The following is a 20,593-nucleotide window of genomic DNA, read 5'->3' on the forward strand; positions in this document are numbered from 1 at the left end:
TTTGGGATGATTTTTGGGATATTTTTGGGGATATTTTGGGGAGTATTTTGGGATATTTTGGAGTAATTTTGGGATAACTTTTGGGATATTTTTGGTGATATTTTGGCGATATTTTTGGGATATTTTGAGGTAAATTTGGGATGATTTTGGGATGATTTTTGGGATATTTTTGGGATATTTTGGGGATATTTTTGGGGATATTTTTGGGGGATAATTTGGGGATATTTTGGGGATATTTTGGGGGATATTTTGGGGACATTTTTATGGATATTTTGGGGGTATTTTGGGGGATATTTTGGGATGATTTTTGGGGCTATTTTTGGGGATAATTTGGGGATAATTCTGGGATATTTTTGGGATATTTTGGGGATAATTCGGGGATATTTTGGGGTTATTTTTGGGGGATATTTTGGGGGCATTTCTGCGTCTCTCACTGAGGATGAGGAGGATCCCGAGCACGAAGAAGATCCCGGCCACGATGAGGCCCCCGAGGCGCAGGGAGTCGTAATCTGGGATGGGATGGGGTGAGAGACCCCAAAAAGGCCAAAAATGCCCCAAAACCGCCCAAAATCGGCCCCAAAAACCGCCCCAAAGCACAGCAGGGACAGGAGAGAGCCCAAAAACACCTGAAACCACCTAAAACAGCCCAAAAATACCCAAAAACACCCAAAAAAGAGCCCCAAAACACAGCTGGGACAGGGGAGATCCCAAAAACACCCGAAACCCCCCAAAATAGCCCAAAACAGCCAAAAAAACACCCAAAAACCAGCCCCAAAACAGCCAAACCCACACCTGGGACACCTGGGACAGGGGAGACCCCAAAATCATCAGAAACCAACCCAAAATAGCCCAAAAATACCCAAAAAACACCCAAAAAACAGCCCCAAAACAGCCAAAACCACCCCAAAACCACCCAAAAAACACCCAAAAAATACCAAAACCACCCAAAAAACACCCAAAAACCACCCAAAAACCAGCCCCAAAACAGCCAAAACTGCCCAAAACCACACCTGGGACACCCCAAAAATGCACCTGGGACAGGGGAGAGCCCAAAACCACCAAAAATGCCTCAAAACCGCCCCAAACAGCCCCAAAATGGACTTGGGCCACCCCAAAAACCACAGCTGGGACAGGTGAGACCCCAAAACCACCAAAAATGCCCCAAATCCGGGCCCCAAAAGAGCCAAAACCAGCCCAAAACCACAGCTGGGACAGGGGAGAGCCCAAAAACACCTGAAACACCCAAAAATATCCCAAAAACACCCAAAACACCCAAAAAACAGCCCCAAAACACACCTGGGACAGGTGAGACCCCAAAAACACCAAAAAATGTCCCAAAACTGCCCCAAACAGCCCAAAAACCACACCTGGAACCCCAGAACCAGACCTGGGACAGGTGAGACCCCAAAACCACCAAAAACACCCCCAAAAAGAGACCAGGGACAGGTGAGAGCCCAAAAACGCCCAAAATGAGCCCAAACCCAGCCCAAAACACCCCAAAACCACACCTGGGACAGGTGAGGGACCCCAAAAACGCCAAAAATGCCCCAAAATACGGCTGGACCCCCAAAAGCCCCAAACCCACAGCTGGGCCACACCTGGGACAGGTGAGGGACCCCAAAAATACCCAAAAAATGCCCCAAAACCGCCCCCAAACACCGAAAACCACCCCCAAAAAAACCCCAAAAAACCCAAAACAGCCCCAAAATGCACTTGGGACACCCCAAAGCCACACCTGGGCCAGGTGAGAGCCCAAAAACGCCCAAAAATGCCCCAAAACTGCCCCAAAATGCACCTGAACAGCCCCAAACACACCTGGGACAGGGGAGACCCCAAAAGCACCAAAAATACCCCAAAAAACCCCAAAAACCACCCCAAAAACCACCCAAAACCAGCCCCAAAACAGCCAAAACCACCCCAAAATCACCTGGGCCACACCTGGGACAGGTGAGGGACCCCAAAACCACCCAGAAATGCCCCAAAACTGCCCCAAACCACCCCAAAATGCACTTGGGCCACCCCAAAACCACACCTGGGCCAGGTGAGAGCCCAAAACCACCAAAAAACACCAAAACACCCCAAAACTGCCCAAAAGAGCCCAAAAGAGCCCAAAATTGCCCAAAACCACACCTGGGACACCCCAAAAATGCACCTGGGACAGGGGAGAGCCCAAAAGCATCAAAAATACCCCAAAAATATCCCAAAACCACCAAAAACCACCAGAAACCAGCCCAAAACCACAGCTGGGACAGGGGAGAGCCCAAAAACACCCAAAACCCATCCCAAAAATGTCCCAAAAATGTCCCAAAAATGTCCCAAAACCAGCCTGGAATCCACCTGAACAGCCCCAAACACACCTGGGACACAACCAGGACAGGTGAGGGCCCAAACCCACCAAAAATGCCCCAAATCCAGGCCCCAAAATGGTCAAAACCACCCAAAACCAGCCCAAAACCAAACCTGGGACAGGGGAGAGCCCAAAAACACCCAAAACCCGTCCCAAAAATGTCCCAAAAATGTCCCAAAAATGTCCCAAAAATGTCCCAAAACCAGCCTGGAATCCACCTGAACACCCCCAAACACACCTGGGACACAACCAGGACAGGTGAGGGCCCAAAAGCACCAAAAATACCCCAAAAACCACCCAAAACCACCCAAAACCACCCAAAACAGCCAAAACCACCCCAAAATCACCTGGGCCACACCTGGGACAGGTGAGGGACCCCAAAACCACCCAAAACTGCCCCAAAACTGCCCCAAACCACCCCAAAATGCACTTGGGCCACCCCAAAACCACACCTGGGACAGGTGAGAGCCCAAAACCACCAAAAAACACCAAAACACCCCAAAACTGCCCCAAAAGAGCCCAAAAGAGCCCAAAATTGCCCAAAACCACACCTGGGACACCCCAGAAATGCACCTGGGACAGGGGAGAGCCCAAAAGCATCAAAAATACCCCAAAAATATCCCAAAATAGCCAAAACCACCCAAAACCACCCAAAACCACAGCTGGGACAGGGGAGAGCCCAAAAACACCCAAAACCCATCCCAAAAATGTCCCAAAAATGTCCCAAAAATGTCCCAAAACCAGCCTGGAATCCACCTGAACAGCCCCAAACACACCTGGGACACAACCAGGACAGGTGAGGGCCCAAACCCACCAAAAATGCCCCAAATCCAGGCCCCAAAATGGTCAAAACCACCCAAAACCAGCCCAAAACCAAACCTGGGACAGGGGAGAGCCCAAAAACACCCAAAACCCGTCCCAAAAATGTCCCAAAAATGTCCCAAAAATGTCCCAAAAATGTCCCAAAACCAGCCTGGAATCCACCTGAACACCCCCAAACACACCTGGGACACAACCAGGACAGGTGAGGGCCCAAAAGCACCAAAAATACCCCAAAAACCACCCAAAACCACCCAAAACCACCCAAAACAGCCAAAACCACCCCAAAATCACCTGGGCCACACCTGGGACAGGTGAGGGACCCCAAAACCACCCAAAACTGCCCCAAAACTGCCCCAAACCACCCCAAAATGCACTTGGGCCACCCCAAAACCACACCTGGGACAGGTGAGAGCCCAAAACCACCAAAAAACACCAAAACACCCCAAAACTGCCCCAAAAGAGCCCAAAAGAGCCCAAAATTGCCCAAAACCACACCTGGGACACCCCAGAAATGCACCTGGGACAGGGGAGAGCCCAAAAGCATCAAAAATACCCCAAAAATATCCCAAAATAGCCAAAACCACCCAAAACCACCCAAAACCACAGCTGGGACAGGGGAGAGCCCAAAAACACCCAAAACCCATCCCAAAAATGTCCCAAAAATGTCCCAAAAATGTCCCAAAACCAGCCTGGAATCCACCTGAACAGCCCCAAACACACCTGGGACACAACCAGGACAGGTGAGGGCCCAAACCCACCAAAAATGCCCCAAATCCAGGCCCCAAAATGGTCAAAACCACCCAAAACCAGCCCAAAACCAAACCTGGGACAGGGGAGAGCCCAAAAACACCCAAAACCCGTCCCAAAAATGTCCCAAAAATGTCCCAAAAATGTCCCAAAAATGTCCCAAAACCAGCCTGGAATCCACCTGAACACCCCCAAACACACCTGGGACACAACCAGGACAGGTGAGGGCCCAAAAGCACCAAAAATACCCCAAAAACCACCCAAAACCACCCAAAACCACCCAAAACAGCCAAAACCACCCCAAAATCACCTGGGCCACACCTGGGACAGGTGAGGGACCCCAAAACCACCCAAAACTGCCCCAAAACTGCCCCAAACCACCCCAAAATGCACTTGGGCCACCCCAAAACCACACCTGGGACAGGTGAGAGCCCAAAACCACCAAAAAACACCAAAACACCCCAAAACTGCCCCAAAAGAGCCCAAAAGAGCCCAAAATTGCCCAAAACCACACCTGGGACACCCCAGAAATGCACCTGGGACAGGGGAGAGCCCAAAAGCATCAAAAATACCCCAAAAATATCCCAAAATAGCCAAAACCACCCAAAACCACCCAAAACCACAGCTGGGACAGGGGAGAGCCCAAAAACACCCAAAACCCATCCCAAAAATGTCCCAAAAATGTCCCAAAAATGTCCCAAAACCAGCCTGGAATCCACCTGAACAGCCCCAAACACACCTGGGACACAACCAGGACAGGTGAGGGCCCAAAAGCACCAAAAATACCCCAAAAACCACCCAAAACCACCCAAAACCACCCAAAACAGCCAAAACCACCCCAAAATCACCTGGGCCACACCTGGGACAGGTGAGGGACCCCAAAACCACCCAAAACTGCCCCAAAACTGCCCCAAACCAGCCCAAAAACCACACCTGGGCCAGGTGAGAGCCCAAAACACCCAAATGCACCCGAGAAACACCAAAAAAGGCCCCAAACAGCCCCAAAGCTGCCCAAAAACGGCCCCGGGGTACCTGGGCACACCTGGGCACATCTGGGGCACACCTGGGGACACCTTGGGGACACCTTGGGGTACCTGGGGACACCTGGGGGTACTTGGGGACACCTGAACCCATCCTGGGGGTACCTGGGCACACCTGGGGACACCTGGGGGTACCTGGGGGTACCTGGGGCACACCTGGGGCACATCTGGGGGTACTTGGGGACACCTTAACCCATCCTGGGCACACCTGGGGGTACCTGGGGGTACCTGGGCACACCTGGGCACACCTGGGGTACACCTGGGGACACCTTGGGGACACCTTGGGGTACCTGGGCACACCTGGGGGTACCTGGGCACACCTGGGCACACCTGAACCCATCCTGGGCACACCTGGGGGTACCTGGGGGTACCTGGGCACATCTGGGGGTACTTGGGGACACCTGAACCCATCCTGGGGGTACCTGGGCACACCTGGGCACACCTGGGGACACCTGGGCACAGCTGAACCCATCCTGGGGACACCTGGGCACACCTGGGGACACCTGGGGGTACCTGGGGACACCTTGGGGACACCTGTGCCCACCTGAACCCATCCTTGGCACACCTGGGGGTACCTGGGCACACCTGGGGTACACCTGGGGACACCTTGGGGTACCTGGGCACACCTGGGGACACCTGAACCCTTCCTGGGCACACCTGGGGCAAATCTGAACCCATCCTGGGGGTACCTGGGCACACCTGGGCACACCTGGGCACATCTGGGCACACCTGGGCACAGCTGAACCCATCCTGGGGACACCTGGGCACACCTGAGGACACCTGGGGCAAATCTGAACCCATCCTGGGGGTACCTGGGCACACCTGGGCACACCTGGGGACACCTTGGGGACACCTGAACCCATCCTGGGGCACACCTGGGGCACACCTGGGCACACCTGGGGGTACCTGGGCACACCTGGGGGTACCTGGGGGTACCTGGGGCACACCTGGGGCACACCTGTGCCCACCTGGGGCACATCTGGGGGTACTTGGGGACACCTTAACCCATCCTGGGCACACCTGAGGACACCTGAACCCATCCTGGGGGTACCTGGGGCACACCTGGGGCACACCTGGGTACACCTGGGACACACTTGGGGACACCTGTGCCCACCTGAACCCATCCTTGGCACACCTGGGGGTACCTGGGCACACCTGGGGTACACCTGGGCACACCTGGGGTACACCTGGGGACACCTTGGGGTACCTGGGCACACCTGGGGGTACCTGGGGACACCTGGGGACACCTGAACCCTTCCTGGGCACACCTGGGGCAAATCTGAACCCATCCTGGGGGTACCTGGGCACACCTGGGCACATCTGGGGGTACCTGGGCACACCTGGGCACACCTGGGGGTACCTGGGCACACCTGGGCACATCTGGGGGTACCTGGGCACACCTGGGCACACCTGAACCCATCCTGGGCACACCTGGGGGTACCTGGGCACACCTGGGCACACCTGGGGTACACCTGGGGACACCTTGGGGACACCTTGGGGTACCTGGGCACACCTGGGGCAAATCTGAACCCGTCCTAGGGGTACCTGGGGGTACCTGGGCACACCTGGGCACACCTGGGATACACCTGGGGGTACCTGGGCACACCTGGGCACACCTGGGATACACCTGGGGGTACCTGGGCACACCTGGGGGTACTTGGGGACACCTGAACCCATCCTGGGGGTACCTGGGGCACACCTGGGCACACCTGGGCACATCTGGGCACACCTGGGCACACCTGTGCCCACCTGGGGCACATCTGGGGGTACTTGGGGACACCTTAACCCATCCTGGGCACACCTGGGGCACACCTGGGCACACCTGGGGACACCTTGGGGACACCTTGGGGTACCTGGGCACACCTGGGGCAAATCTGAACCCGTCCTAGGGGTACCTGGGCACACCTGGGGACACCTGAACCCATCCTGGGCCCACCCGTGCCCATGTGTTGGGTACCTGTGGGTACCCACGGGTACCTGTGCCCACCTGGGCCCACCTGGGCACACCTATTGGTACCTGTTTGGGTACCTGTGCCCACCTGAACCCCCTTGAGCCCACCTGTGGGCACCTGTTTGGTACCTGTGGGTACCTGTGGGTACCTGTGCCCACCCATGCCCACCCTGTTGGTACCCGTGCCCACCTGTGCCCACCTGGGGCACACCTGGGGCACACCCAGGGGTACCTGAGCACACCTGAACCCATCCTGTGCCCACCTTTGGGTTCCTGTGCCCACCTGTGCCCACCTGTGCCCACCCATGCCCACCTGTTTGGCACCTGTTGGGTACCTGTGCCCACCTGTGGGTACCTGTTGGATACCTGGGGGTACCTGTGCCCACCTGTGCCCATCCCGTGCCCACCTTTGGGTTCCTGTGCCCACCTGTGCACACCTGGGGCACACCTGGGGCACACCTGGGGACACCTGGGGCACACCTGGGGGTACCTGGGATACACCTGGGATACACCTGGGGGTACCTGGGATACACCTGGGATACACCCAGGGCACACCTGGGGCACACCTGAACCCATCCTGTGCCCACCTGTGCACACCTGGGGGTACCTGTGCCCACCTGTGCCCACCTGTGCACACCTGAGCCCACCTGGGGCACACCTGGGGCACACCTGGGCACACCTGGGATACACCTGGGATACACCCTGGGCACACCTGGGGCACACCTGAACCCACCTGAGCCCATCCCGTGCCCACCTGTGCCCACCTGAGCCCCCTTTGGGTTCCCGTGCCCACCTGAGCCCACCTGAGCCCATCCCGTGCCCACCTGTGCACACCTGGGGGTACCTGTGCCCACCTGGGGCACACCTGGGGCACACCTGGGGCACACCTTTGGGTTCCTGTGCCCACCTGAGCCCATCCCGTGCCCACCTGAGCCCATCCCGTGCCCCCCTTTGGGTTCCCGTGCCCACCCCGTGCCCCTCCCCCTCTCACCGTAGCTGAACCGCTCCCGCTCCGACCGCACCAAATCTGCACAGAGAGGGGGGGAGGGGACAAAGGGGCGGGGTCAGCCACGTCACCGATGACGTCATCACCACCACGCCCCTCCCATGTGATGACGTCACGGCCCCGCTCACCTGTGCCCGCCGCGCTCGGCGCCATCGCGGCCGCACCTGCACAGGGGAGGGGAGAGATTGGAACCCAAAATTTCCCAATTTTCCACAAAATTTTCCCAAAATTCCCCCCAATTTTCCCCAAACTTTCCCCGTTTTCCCCCAATTTTCCCGATTTCCCCCAATTTTTTATCAATTTCCCCCAACTTTTCCCAATTTTCCCCCAATTTTCCCAATTTTGCCCCATTTTTTCCCTTTTTTCCCCCCCAAATTTTTCCCCATTTTTCCCCCAATTTTCCCCATTTTCCCCCAATTTTCCTCCATTTTTCCCCTTTTCCCCCCCCCAATTTTTCCCCATTTCTCCCCAATTTTTCCCAAAATTCCCCCCAAATTTTCCCAAACTTTCCCCGTTTTCCCCCAATTTTCCTGATTTCCCCTCGTTTTTCCCAATTTTCCCCCATTTTTCCCCATTTTTTCCCTTTTTTAGCCCCCACATTTTTCCCCATTTTCCCCCCAATTTTCCCAATTTCCCCCAATTTTTCTTCATTTTTTCCCTTTTTTTCCCCGACAAATTTTCCCCAATTTTCTCAATTTTTCCCAATTTCTCTGCATTTTCCCCAATTTTTCCCAATTTCCCCCCAATTTTCCCCGTTTTCCCCCAATTTTCCTGATTTCCCCTCGTTTTTCCCGATTTCCCCCAATTTTTTATCAATTTCCCCCAATTTTTCCCAATTTTCCCCAAATTTTACCCCCAAATTTTCCCCAATTTTCCCAATTTTTCCCCATTTTCCCCTTTTTTACCCCCAATTTTTTCCCCATTTTTCCCCATTTTCCCAATTTCCCCCAATTTTGATTCATTTTTCCCTTTTTTCCGCCCAATTTTTCCCCATTTCCCCCAATTTTCCCCATTTTCCCCATTTTCCCAATTTCCCCCAATTTTTCTCCATTGTTTTCCTTTTTTCCCCCCAAATTTTCCTGATTTCTCCCTATTTTTCCCCAATTTTTCCCAATTTCTCCATTTTTCCCAATTTCCCCAAATTTTCCCCCAATTTTCCCCAATTTCCGCAATTCCCCCAAATTTTCCCCCATTTTCCCCAATTTTCTCCATTTTTACCAATTTTTCCCCATTTCCCCAATTTTCCCCAATTTTTCCCAATTTTTCTCCATTTTTCCCCAATTTTTTCTGCCCAAATTTTCCCCATTTTTCCCCCAATTTTCCCCAATTTTCCTTCATTTTTCCCTTTTTTCCCCCCCAAATTTTCCCCAATTTTCTCCATTTTTACCAATTTTCTCCATTTCCCCCCCAAATTTTCCCCATTTTTCCCCAATTTTTCCCAATTTCTCCCCATTTCCCCCCAATTTTTCCCAATTTCCTCCAATTTTCCCCCAATTTTTCCCAATTTTTCTCCATGTTTCCCTTTTTTCCCCCCAAATTTTCTCCAGTTTTCCCAATTTTCCCCCATTTTCCCAATTTCCCCCAATTTCTCCCCATTTCCCCCAATTTTCCCCATTTTTCTCCATTTTCCCCATTTTTCCCTTTTTCCCACCCCATATTTTCCCCAATTTTCTCCATTTTCCCCCAATTTCCCCCCAATTTTCCCCCCCAAAATTTACCCCAATTCTCTCAATTTCCCCAATTTTTCCCCATTTCCCCCATTTTTCCCAATTTCTCCCCAATTTTCCCCAAAAATTTTCCCAAAATTTTCCCCATTTTCCCAATTTTCCCCCAATTTTCCCAATTTCTCACCATTTTCACAATTTTTCCCAATTTCCCCCAATGTCTCTCCATTGTCCAAATTTTCTCAATTTCCCCCCAATTTTCCCCAATTTTCCCAATTTCCTCCAATTTCCCCCCATTTTCCAGATTTTCTTCCATTTCCCCCCCATATTTTCCCCAATTTTCCCAATTTTCCCCCATTTTTCCCAATTTCCCCCAACTTTCCCCCCATTTTCCCAATTTCTCCCCATTTTTCCCCATTTTCCCAATTTCTCCCCATTTCCCCCAAAATTTTCCCAAAATTTCCCCCATTTTCCCAATTTCCCCCAAATTTTCGCCCAATTTTTTCCCCAATTTCCCCCAATTTTCGCCCAATTTTTCCCCATTTTTTCCCTTTTAAGCCCCCCCAAATTTTCCCCATTTTTCCCCCAATTTTCCCAATTTCCCCCAATTTTTCTTCATTTTTTCCCTTTTTGCCCCCAAATTTTCCCCATTTTTCCCCAATTTTCCCCAATTTCCCCCCATTTTCCCCCAATTTTCTCCATTTTCGCCAATTTTCCCCCAATTTTTCTCCATTTTTCCCTTTTTCCCCCCAAATTTTCTCCAGTTTTCCCAATTTTCCCCATTTTCCCCAATTTCTCCCCAATTTCTCCCCAATTTTCCCCCATTTCCCCCCAAATTTCCCCTTGTTTTTCCCAATTTCCCCCAATTTTCCCCCATTTTTCCCAATTCTTCCCAAATTTTCCCTGAAATTTTCCCAATTTCTCCCCATTTTCCCCATTTCCACCAATTTCCCCAATTTTCCCAATTTCCCCCAATTTTTCTTCATTTTTTCCCTTTTTTCCCCCACAAATTTTCCCCAATTTTCTCCATTTTTACCAATTTCTCCCCATTTTCCCCCAATTTTCCCAATTTCCCCAATTTTTCTCCATTTTTTCCCTCCCCCCCCAAATTTTCCCCATTTTTCCCAATTTTTCCCCATTTTTTTCCATTTCCCCCAAATTTTCTTCATTTTTTCCCATTTTTCCTCAATTTCCCCCCATTTTCCCCTCATTTTCCCAATTTCCCCCAATTTCTTTTCCATTCCCAGAACAAATTTTCTGAATTTTATCCCAATTTTCCATTTTTCCCATTTTTCCCCATTTTTTCCCATTTTTTCCCATTTTCCCCCCATTTTCCCCCAATTTTCCCCATTTTCCCATAATTTTCTCCATTTTCCCCAATTTTCCCCAAATTTTCCCCAATTTTCCCCCAAATTTTCTCCATTTTTTCCCCCATTTTCTCCATTTTCCCCAATTTTCCCAATTTCCCCCAATTTTTCTTCATTTTTCCCCCCAAATTTTCTCCAATTTTCTCCATTTTTCCCAATTTTCTTCAATTTTTCCCCATCTTCTATCCCAATTTTATTCCAATTCCCCAAATTTCCCCCAATTTCTCCCATTTCCCCCTCATTTTTCCACTTTTTCCTCAAATTTTCCCCATTTTCCCCCAATTTTCCCAATTTTTTGCCATTTCCCCCAAATTTTCTTCATTTTTTCCCATTTTTCCTCAATTTCCCCCAATTTTCCCCCATTTTCTCACAATTTCCCCATTTTCCCCCAAATTTTCCCAATTTCCCCCCATTTTCCCCTCATTTTCCCCCATTTTTTCCCATTTTTCCCCATTTTTGCCCCATTTTTTCCCATTTTTCCAATTTTTCTCCAAATTTTCCCATTTTTTCCCAATTTCCCCCCTATTTTCCCCCATTTTTCCCAAATTTTCTCAATTTCCTCCCAATTTTTCTCAGGATTTTCCCATTTCCTCTCAATTTCCCCCATTTTTTTCCCAAATTCCCCCAAATTTTCACCAATTTCCCCCCAAATTTCCCCATTTTTCCCATTTTCCCCCAAATTTTCCCAATTTTCTCTGGATTTTCCTAATTTTTTTCCCATTTCCCATTTTTCCCCATTTTGTTCCAATTTTTTCCCATTTCTCCACAATTTGGGGCAGATCCAAGAAAAAAAATGGAAAATTTGGGGGAAATTTAAGAAAAATTGGGGAAAATCCAAGAAAAAAAGGAAAATTTTGGGGGGGAAATGGGGAAATTCATTAAAAAAGGAAAAATTGGGGGAAAATGGGAAAAATTCATGGAAAAAAAGGAAAATTTGGGGAAATTTCCAAGAAAAAAGGGAGGAAATGGGGAAAATCTAAGAAAAAAAGGGAAAATTGGGAAAAAGTAGAAAAAAATGGGGAAAAATTTGGGAAAATCAAGGAAAAAATGGGAAAAATTGGGAAAAATTCAGGAAAAATGGAAAGAATGGGAAAAATCCATGGAAAAATAAAAAAATGGGGGAAAACTCAAGAAAAAGAGGAAAAATTGGGAAAAATGCAGGAAAATGGAAAAAATTTTTCCCATTTTGGGGGAAAAATTGGGGGAAAATTGGGGGGAAATCGAGGAAAAATGGGAAAATTCATGGAAAAAGGAAAATTTGGGGAAATTTCGAAGAAAAAAAGGAAAAATTGGGAAAAGTCCAAGAAAAATTTGGGAAAATTGGGGAAAAAAACAACAAAAAAGGGAAAATCAGGGAAAATTTGTGGGAAAATTGGGAAAATTTCAAGGAAAAAAAGGAAAAAATTGGGGGAAAATTGGGGGAAAATGGGAAAAAAAACCAAGGAAAAAATGGGAAAAATCCATGGGAAAATGCAAGAAAAATGAGGGAAAATGGGAAAAATCCAGGAAAAATGGGAAAATTGGGGGAAATTAATGAAAAAATGGGAAAAATCCATGGAAAAAGGAAAATTTGGGGGGAAAATGAAGGAAAAGTGGAAAATTGGGAAAAATGCAGGAAAAAAAGGGAAAATCCGGGGAAAATTGGGGAAAATTTAAAAAATGGGGAAAAAATCAAGGAAAATTGGAAAATTGGGAAAATTTCAAGAAAAAAAGGGAAAAATTGGGGGAAAATGGGAAAATTTCATGGAAAAAGGAAAATTTTGGGAAATTTCCAAGGAAAAAAGGAAAAATTGGGAAAATCCAAGAAAAAATGGGGAAAATTGGGAAAAATATATAAAAGGGGGAAATTTGGGGAAAATCAAGGAAAATTGGGAAAATTGGGGGGAAAAAGGGAAAATTTGGGGAAAATTGGGAAAATTTGGGGGAAAAAAGGGAAAAAATTGGGGGAAAATTGAGAGAAAATGGGAAAAATTCATGGAAAAAGGAAAATTTGGGGAAATTTCCAAGGAAAAAAGGAAAAATTGGGAAAAGTCCAAGAAAAATTTGGGAAAATTGGGGAAAAAAACAACAAAAAAGGGAAAATCAGGGAAAATTTGTGGGAAAATTGGGAAAATTTCAAGGAAAAAAAGGAAAAAATTGGGGGAAAATTGGGGGAAAATGGGAAAAAAACCAAGGAAAAAATGGGAAAAATCCATGGGAAAATGCAAGAAAAATGAGGGAAAATGGGAAAAATCCAGGAAAAATGGGAAAATTGGGGGAAATTAATGAAAAAATGGGAAAAATCCATGGAAAAAAGAAAAAATTGGGGGAAAACTGAAGAAAAAGAGGAAAATTGGGAAAAATGCAGGAAAATGGGAAAATTTGGGGAAAATTGGTGGGAAAATGGGAAAAATTCATGGAAAAAGGAAAATTTTGGGAAATTTCCAAGAAAAAAAGGAAAATTGGGAAAAATCCAGGAAAAAAAAGGGAAAATCCAAGAAAAAATGGGGAAAATCTGGGAAAATTTGTGGGAAAATTGGGAAAATTTCAAGGAAAAAAAGGAAAAAATTGGGGGAAATTCCTGAAGAAATGGGAAAAATCCATGGAAAAATTAAAAAATTGGGGGAAAAAAGGAAGAAAAAGAGGAAAAATGGGGAAAATCCAGGAAAAAAAGGGAAAATGCAAGAAAAAAATGGGGAAAATTGGGGAAAATTTAAAAATGGGGAAAAAATCAAGGAAAATTGGAAAATTGGGAAAATTTGGGGAAAATTGGGAAAATTTCAAGGAAAAAAGGGAAAAATTGGGGGAAAATTGAGGGAAAATGGGAAAAATTCATGGGAAAAGGAAAATTTGGGGAAATTCATGAAAAAATGGGGAAATTGGGAAAAAAACCAAGGAAAAATGGGAAAATTCCATGGAAAAAAAGAGGGAAATCCAAGAAAAAAGAGGGAAAATGGGAAAAATCCAAGAAAATTGGAAAATTGGGGGAAATTCCTGAAGAAATGGGAAAAATCCATGGAAAAATTCAAAAATTGGGGGAAAACTGAAGGAAAAGAGGAAAAATGGGGAAAATCCAGGGAAAAAAGGGAAAATGCAAGAAAAAAATGGGGAAAATGGGGAAAATTAAAAATAAATGGGGAAAAATGGGGAAAATCAAGGAAAAAGGGGAAAAATTGGGAAAAAAAGGAAGGAAAATGGGAAAATTGGGAAAATTTGGGGGAAAAAGGAAAATTTGGGGAAAATTGGGAAGATTTTGGGAAAAAAGGAAAAAAATTGGGGGAAAATTGAGGGAAAATGGGAAAAATTCATGGAAAAAGGAAAATTTGGGGAAATTTCCAAGAAAAAAAGGAAAAATTGGGAAAAGTCCAAGAAAAATTTGGGAAAATTGGGGAAAAAAACAACAAAAAAGGGAAAATCAGGGAAAATTTGTGGGAAAATTGGGAAAATTTCAAGGAAAAAAAGGAAAAAATTGGGGGAAAATTGGGGGAAAATGGGAAAAAAAACCAAGGAAAAAATGGGAAAAATCCATGGGAAAATGCAAGAAAAATGAGGGAAAATGGGAAAAATCCAGGAAAATTGGAAAATTGGGGGAAATTCCTGAAGAAATGGGAAAAATCCATGGAAAAATTCAAAAATTGGGGGAAAACTGAAGAAAAAGAGGAAAAAAGGGAAAAGCCAAGAAAAAATGGGGAAAATTTGGGAAAAATTAAAAATAAATGGGGAAAAATAGGGAAAAAATCAAGGAAAAAGGGGAAATTGGGAAAATTTGGGGGAAATTGGGAAGATTTTGAGGAAAAAAAGAAAAAAATTGGGGGAAAATGGAGGGAAAATGGGAAAAATTCATGGAAAAAGGAAAATTTTGGGAAATTTCCAAGAAAAAAAGGAAAATTGGGAAAAGTCCAAGAAAAATTTGGGAAAATTGGGGAAAATAACAACAAAAAAGGGAAAATCAGGGAAAATTTGTGGGAAAATTGGGAAAATTTCAAGGAAAAAAAGGAAAAAATTGGGGGAAAATGGGAAAAATTCATGGGAAAAATTGGGGGAAATTGGGAAAAAAAACCAAGGAAAAAATGGGAAAAATCCATGGGAAAAAAGGGAAAATGCAAGAAAAATGAGGGAAAATGGGAAAAATGCAGGAAAAATGGAAAATTTGGGGGGGAAATTCATGAAAAAATGGGAAAAATCCATGGAAAAATTCAAAAATTGGGGGAAAACTGAAGAAAAAGAGGAAAAAAGGGAAAAGCCAAGAAAAAATGGGGAAAATTGGGGAAAATTTAAAAATGGGGAAAAAATCAAGGAAAATTGGAAAATTGGGAAAATTTGGGGAAAATTGGGAAGATTTTGGGAAAAAAGGGAAAAAATTGGGGGAAAATGGGAAAAATTCATGGAAAAAGGAAAATTTTGGGAAATTTCCAAGGAAAAAAGGAAAAATTGGGAAAAATCCAAGAAAAAAGGGAAAAGCCAAGAAAAATGGGGAAAATTGGGTGAAATTTGAAAAAAATGGGGAAAAATGGGGAAAATCAAGGAAAAAGGGAAAAAATTGGGGAAAAAAGGAAGGAAAATGGGAAAATTGGGAAAATTTGTGGGAAAATTGGGAAAATTTGGGGGAAATTGGGAAGATTTTGAGGAAAAAAGGGAAAAAATTGGGGGAAAATTGAGGGAAAATGGGAAAAATTCATGGAAAAAGGAAAATTTGGGGAAATTTCCAAGGAAAAAAGGAAAAATTGGGAAGAATTAGAAAAAATGGGGAAAAATTGGGGGAAATCAAGGAAAAATTGGGAAAAATGGGGAAAGTCCAAGGAAAATGGGAAAATTGGGAAAATTTTAAGAAAAAAGGGAAAAAATTGGGGGAAAATGGAGGGAAAATGGGAAAAATTCATGGGGAAAAGGGAAAATTGGGGAAAATAAATGAAAAATGGGGAAATTGGGAAAAAACCAAGGAAAAAGGGAAAATCCAAGACAAAAAAGGGAAAATTTGGAGAAATTTGGGGCAATTTGGAGAAAATTGGGGAAAATTTAGGGGAATTTGGGAAAAAAAGAGAAAAAAGGGAAAAATCCAAGGAAAAATGGGAAAATTTGGAGAAATTTGGGGGAAATTCAAGAAAAAAGGGGAAAATTTGGGGAAATTTGGGGAAAATTTGGAGAAATTTGGGGAAATTTTGGGGAAATTGGGAAAATTTGGGGAAAAAAAGAGAGAAAATGGGAAAAATAAAAAAAGGGAAAATTTGGAGAAAATTGGGGGAAATGCAAGAAAAAAGGGGAAAATTTTGGGAAATTTGGGGAAGTTTGGGGGAATTTGGGAAAAAAAAAAGAGAAAAATGGGAAAAATAAAAAAGGGGAAAATTTGGGGGGAAATTTGGGAAAATTTGGGGGGAAAAAAAAGAGAAAAAATGGGAAAAATCCAAGAAAAAAAAGGAAAATTTGAAGAAATTTGGGAGAAATTCAAGAAAAAAGGGGAAAATTTGGGCAAATTAAGGAAAATTTTGGGGAAATTTGGGGGAAATGCGAGAAAAAAGGGGAAAATTTGGGGAAATTTGGGAAAAAATTGGGAAAATTGGCGGAAATGTGAGAAAAAAGGAAAAAATTTGGGGAAATTTGGAAAAATTTGGGGAAAGTTTGGGAAAAATCAAAAAAAAAGGGAAAAATTGGGGGAAATTTGGGGAAAAAAAGAGAAAAATGGGAAAAATCCAAGGGAAAAAAGGGAAAAATTGGGGGAAATTCAAGAAAAAAGGGGAAATTTTGGGGAAATTTGGGAAAAATTTGGGAAAATTTGGGGAAAAAAGAGAAAAATGGGGAAACAAAACCAAGGAAAATTGGGAGAAATTTGGGGAAAATTGGGGGAATTTGGGAAAAGTTTGGGAAAATTGGCGGAAATGTGAGAAAAAAGGGGAAAATTTGGGGAAATTTGGGGAGAATTTGGGGAAATTTGGGAAAAAAAAGAGAAAAAATGGGAAAGATCCAAGAAAAAAAAAGGAAAATTTGGAGAAATTTGGGGGAAATTCAAGAAAAAAGGGGAAAATTTGGGGAAATTTGGGGAAAATTTGGAGAAATTTTGGGGAAATTGGGAAAATTTGGGGAAAAAAGAGAGAAAATGGGAAAAATAAAAAAAAGGGAAAATTTGGAGAAAATTGGGGGAAATGCAAGAAAAAATGGGAAAAATTGAGGAAATTTGAGAAAAATTTGGGAATTTTTGGGAAATTTGGGGAAAATGCAAAGAAAAAAAGGGGGAAATTTGGGAAAATTTTGGGAAATTTGGGGAAAAAAGAGAAAAAATGGAAAAAACCCAAGAAAAAAAAGGAAAATTTGGGGAAATTTGGGGGAAATTCAAGAAAAAAGAGGAGACTTTGGGGAAATTTGGGAAAAATTTGGGAAAATTCGTGGAAATGTGAGAAAAAAGGGGAAAATTTAGGGAAATTTGAGGGAAATGTGAGAAAAAATGAGAAAATTTGGAGAAATTTGGGGGAAATTTGGGGGAAATTTGGGAAAAAAAAGAGAAAAAATGGGAAAAATTAAAAAAAAAGAAAAATTTGGGGAAATTTGGGGGAAAAAAAAGAGAAAAAATGGGAAAAATCCAAGAGAAAAGAAAAATTTGGGAAAATTTGGGGAATTTTTAAAAATTTGGGGAAATTTGGGGGAATTTTGGGGAAAATTTGGGGAAATCCCGGCCTGGACTGGGTTAAACTGGGGCAAACTGGGGCAAACTGGGTTAAACTGGGTTAAACTGGGTTAAACTGGGCCAAACTGGGTTAAACTGGGCCAAACTGGGTTAAACTGGGTTAAACTGGGCCAAACTGGGGCATTGGGCAATGGGGGCGGGGCCATCGCCGTTGCCATGGAAACGTGACCTTGACCCCTCCCCCAGCCCGGCCCGGGAACTGGGAGGGACTGGGGGGGACTGGGATAAACTGGGATAAACTGGGAGGGAACTGGGAGGGACTGGGAGGGACTGGGAGGGACTGGGAGGGAACTGGGAGGGACTGGGAGGGAACTGGGATAAACTGGGAGGGAACTGGGAGGGACTGGGAGGGACTGGGAGGGACTGGGATAAACTGGGATAAACTGGGAGGGACTGGGATGGACTGGGACAAACTGGGAGGGACTGGGAGGGACTGGGAGGGACTGGGAGGGACTGGGAGGGAAATTGGGGTTACTGGTTTGTACTGGGATAAACTGGGAGGGAACTGGGGGAGTTCCTGGGGCTTTACTGGGGTTACTGGGAGGACAAACTGGGAGGGACTGGGAGGGACTGGGAGGGACTGGGGGGACTCTGTGGGAGATACTGGGAGCTACTGGGAGTTACTGGGACTTACTGGGAGTGACTGGTGGAGCCCCTCAGGAGTTACTGGTGTTACTGGGGCTTACTGGGAGTTACTGGGAGCTACTGGGAAGGTGCAGGGACAAACTGGGAGGGACTGGGAGGGACTGGGAGTGACTGGGGGACAAACTGGGAGTTACTGGGACTTACTGGGAGTCACTGGTGGAGCCCCTCGGGGGTTACTGGAGTTACTGGGGAGTGACTGGGAGCTACTGGGAGTTACTGGGAGTTACTGGGAGGGACTGGGACTTACTGGGAGTTACTGGTGGAGCCTCTCGGGAGTTACTGGGGAACAAACTGGGAGTTACTGGGAGCACTGGGAGGGACTGGGGGGACTGGGAGTTACTGGGGGGACTCTGTGGGAGTTACTGGGAGTGACTGGGAGGGACTGGGACTTACTGGGAGTTACTGGGGGACAAACTGGGAGTTACTGGGGTTACTGGGAAGGTGCAGGGACAAACTGGGAGTTACTGGGAGTTACTGGGACTTACTGGGAGTTACTGGTGGAGCCTCTTGGGAGTTACTGGGGAACAAACTGGGAGTTACTGGGAGCAACTGGGAGTCACTGGGAGTTACTGGGAGGGCGCAGGGACAAACTGGGAGTTACTGGGAGCTGCCAGGGGGCACTGGGAGCTACTGGGAGGACAAACTGGGAGGGACTGGGGGGACGCTGTGGGAGATACTGGGAGTGACTGGGAGTGACTGGGAGTGACTGGGAGTGACTGGGAGTGACTGGGAGTCACTGGGAGTCACTGGGAGTGACTGGGACTTACTGGGACTTACTGGGACTTACTGGGAGTCACTGGTGGAGCCTCTCAGAGATCACTGGGAGCTACTGGAGAACAAACTGGGAGTTACTGGGAGTGACTGGGAGGGACTGGGAGTTACTGGTGGAGCCCCTCAGGGGTCACTGGAGTTACTGGGGAGGGACTGGGAAGGTGCAAGGACAAACTGGGAGTTACTGGGACTTACTGGGAGTCACTGTGGAGCCTCTCGGGGGTTACTGGTGTTACTGGGGAGGGACTGGGAGTCACTGGGAGTTACTGGGGGACAAACTGGGACTTACTGGGAGTTACTGGGACTTACTGGCACTTACTGGGAGTTACTGGGAGTTACTGGTGGAGCCCCTCGGAGGTCACTGGGAGCTACTGGAGAACAAACTGGGAGTTACTGGGAGTCACTGGGAGTTACTGGGAGTTACTGGGACTTACTGGGAGGGACTGGGAAGGCGCAGGGACAAACTGGGAGTTACTGGGAGTCACTGGTGGAGCCTCTCGGGGGTTACTGGTGTTACTGGGGAGTGACTGGGAGCTACTGGGAGGGACTGGGAGGGACTGGGAGGGGCACTGGGAGTTACTGGGAGGGACTGGGAAACAAACTGGGAGTTACTGGGAAGGTGCAGGGACAAACTGGGAGTTACTGGGAGTTACTGGGAGTCACTGGTGGAGCCCCTCGGGGGTTACTGGAGTTACTGGGGAGTGACTGGGAGCTACTGGGAGTTACTGGGAGTTACTGGGAGGGACTGGGACTTACTGGGAGTTACTGGTGGAGCCTCTCGGGAGTTACTGGGGAACAAACTGGGAGTTACTGGGAGCACTGGGAGGGACTGGGGGGACTGGGAGTTACTGGGGGGACGCTGTGGGAGATACTGGGAGTTACTGGGAGGGACTGGGAGTGACTGGGAGTGACTGGGACTTACTGGGACTTACTGGGACTTACTGGGAGTTACTGGTGGAGCCTCTCAGAGATCACTGGGAGCTACTGGAGAACAAACTGGGAGTTACTGGGAGTGACTGGGAGGGACTGGGAGTCACTGGTGGAGCCCCTCAGGGGTCACTGGAGTTACTGGGGAGGGACTGGGAAGGTGCAAGGACAAACTGGGAGTCACTGGGACTTACTGGGAGTCACTGTGGAGCCTCTCGGGGGTTACTGGTGTTACTGGGGAGGGACTGGGAGTCACTGGGAGTTACTGGGGGACAAACTGGGACTTACTGGGAGTTACTGGGACTTACTGGCACTTACTGGGAGTTACTGGGAGTTACTGGTGGAGCCCCTCGGAGGTCACTGGGAGCTACTGGAGAACAAACTGGGAGTTACTGGGAGTCACTGGGAGTTACTGGGAGTGACTGGGACTTACTGGGAGGGACTGGGAAGGCGCAGGGACAAACTGGGAGTTACTGGGAGTCACTGGTGGAGCCTCTCGGGGGTTACTGGTGTTACTGGGGAGGGACTGGGAGCTACTGGGAGGGACTGGGAGGGGCACTGGGAGTTACTGGGAGGGACTGGGAAACAAACTGGGAGTTACTGGGAAGGTGCAGGGACAAACTGGGAGTTACTGGGAGCCCCTTGGGGTTG

At 47.1% G+C, this 20,593-nt stretch overlaps 2 protein-coding genes and 1 long non-coding RNA gene across 5 annotated transcripts in view; 1 reads left to right on the plus strand and 2 right to left on the minus strand.

Moving 5' to 3' along the window:
- LOC139603721 (sodium/potassium-transporting ATPase subunit gamma-like) overlaps positions 1–20,593 on the minus strand; it is a 21,868-nt gene continuing 1,275 nt past the window's right edge. Inside the window, exons 1-4 of one of the 3 annotated variants that reach the window (XM_071454617.1) lie at positions 19,345–19,458; positions 8,042–8,077; positions 7,899–7,934; positions 1–509 (exon numbers count right to left, since the gene is read on the minus strand). In XM_071454617.1, coding sequence (XP_071310718.1) covers positions 262–509; positions 7,899–7,934; positions 8,042–8,066 — 309 coding nt within the window. In that variant the 5' untranslated portion in view covers positions 8,067–8,077; positions 19,345–19,458 and the 3' untranslated portion in view covers positions 1–261. Of the gene's footprint in view, positions 510–7,898; positions 7,935–8,041; positions 8,078–19,334; positions 19,459–20,593 lie in introns of those variants that run through there. The other 2 variants (XM_071454615.1, XM_071454614.1) reach the window with 2 other exon arrangements.
- On the plus strand, positions 14,651–15,432 carry LOC139603717 (uncharacterized). Its single transcript, XR_011683790.1, has 2 exons — positions 14,651–14,820; positions 15,144–15,432. It is a non-coding gene; the product is annotated as an uncharacterized lncRNA (long non-coding RNA).
- Positions 18,872–20,593, minus strand: part of LOC139603661 (uncharacterized) — a gene marked incomplete at its 5' end in the record, with an annotated part of 1,951 nt that continues 229 nt past the window's right edge. The window contains one exon of the mRNA XM_071454552.1: positions 18,872–19,020. Within this exon, the coding sequence (XP_071310653.1) occupies positions 18,872–19,020 (149 nt within the window). The remainder of the gene's footprint in view (positions 19,021–20,593) is intronic.

Source organism: Agelaius tricolor, unplaced genomic scaffold, assembly GCF_023055355.1.
Source record: "Agelaius tricolor isolate 1412-34295 unplaced genomic scaffold, bAgeTri1.0.p SCAF_40, whole genome shotgun sequence".
Lineage (NCBI taxonomy): Eukaryota > Metazoa > Chordata > Aves > Passeriformes > Icteridae > Agelaius > Agelaius tricolor.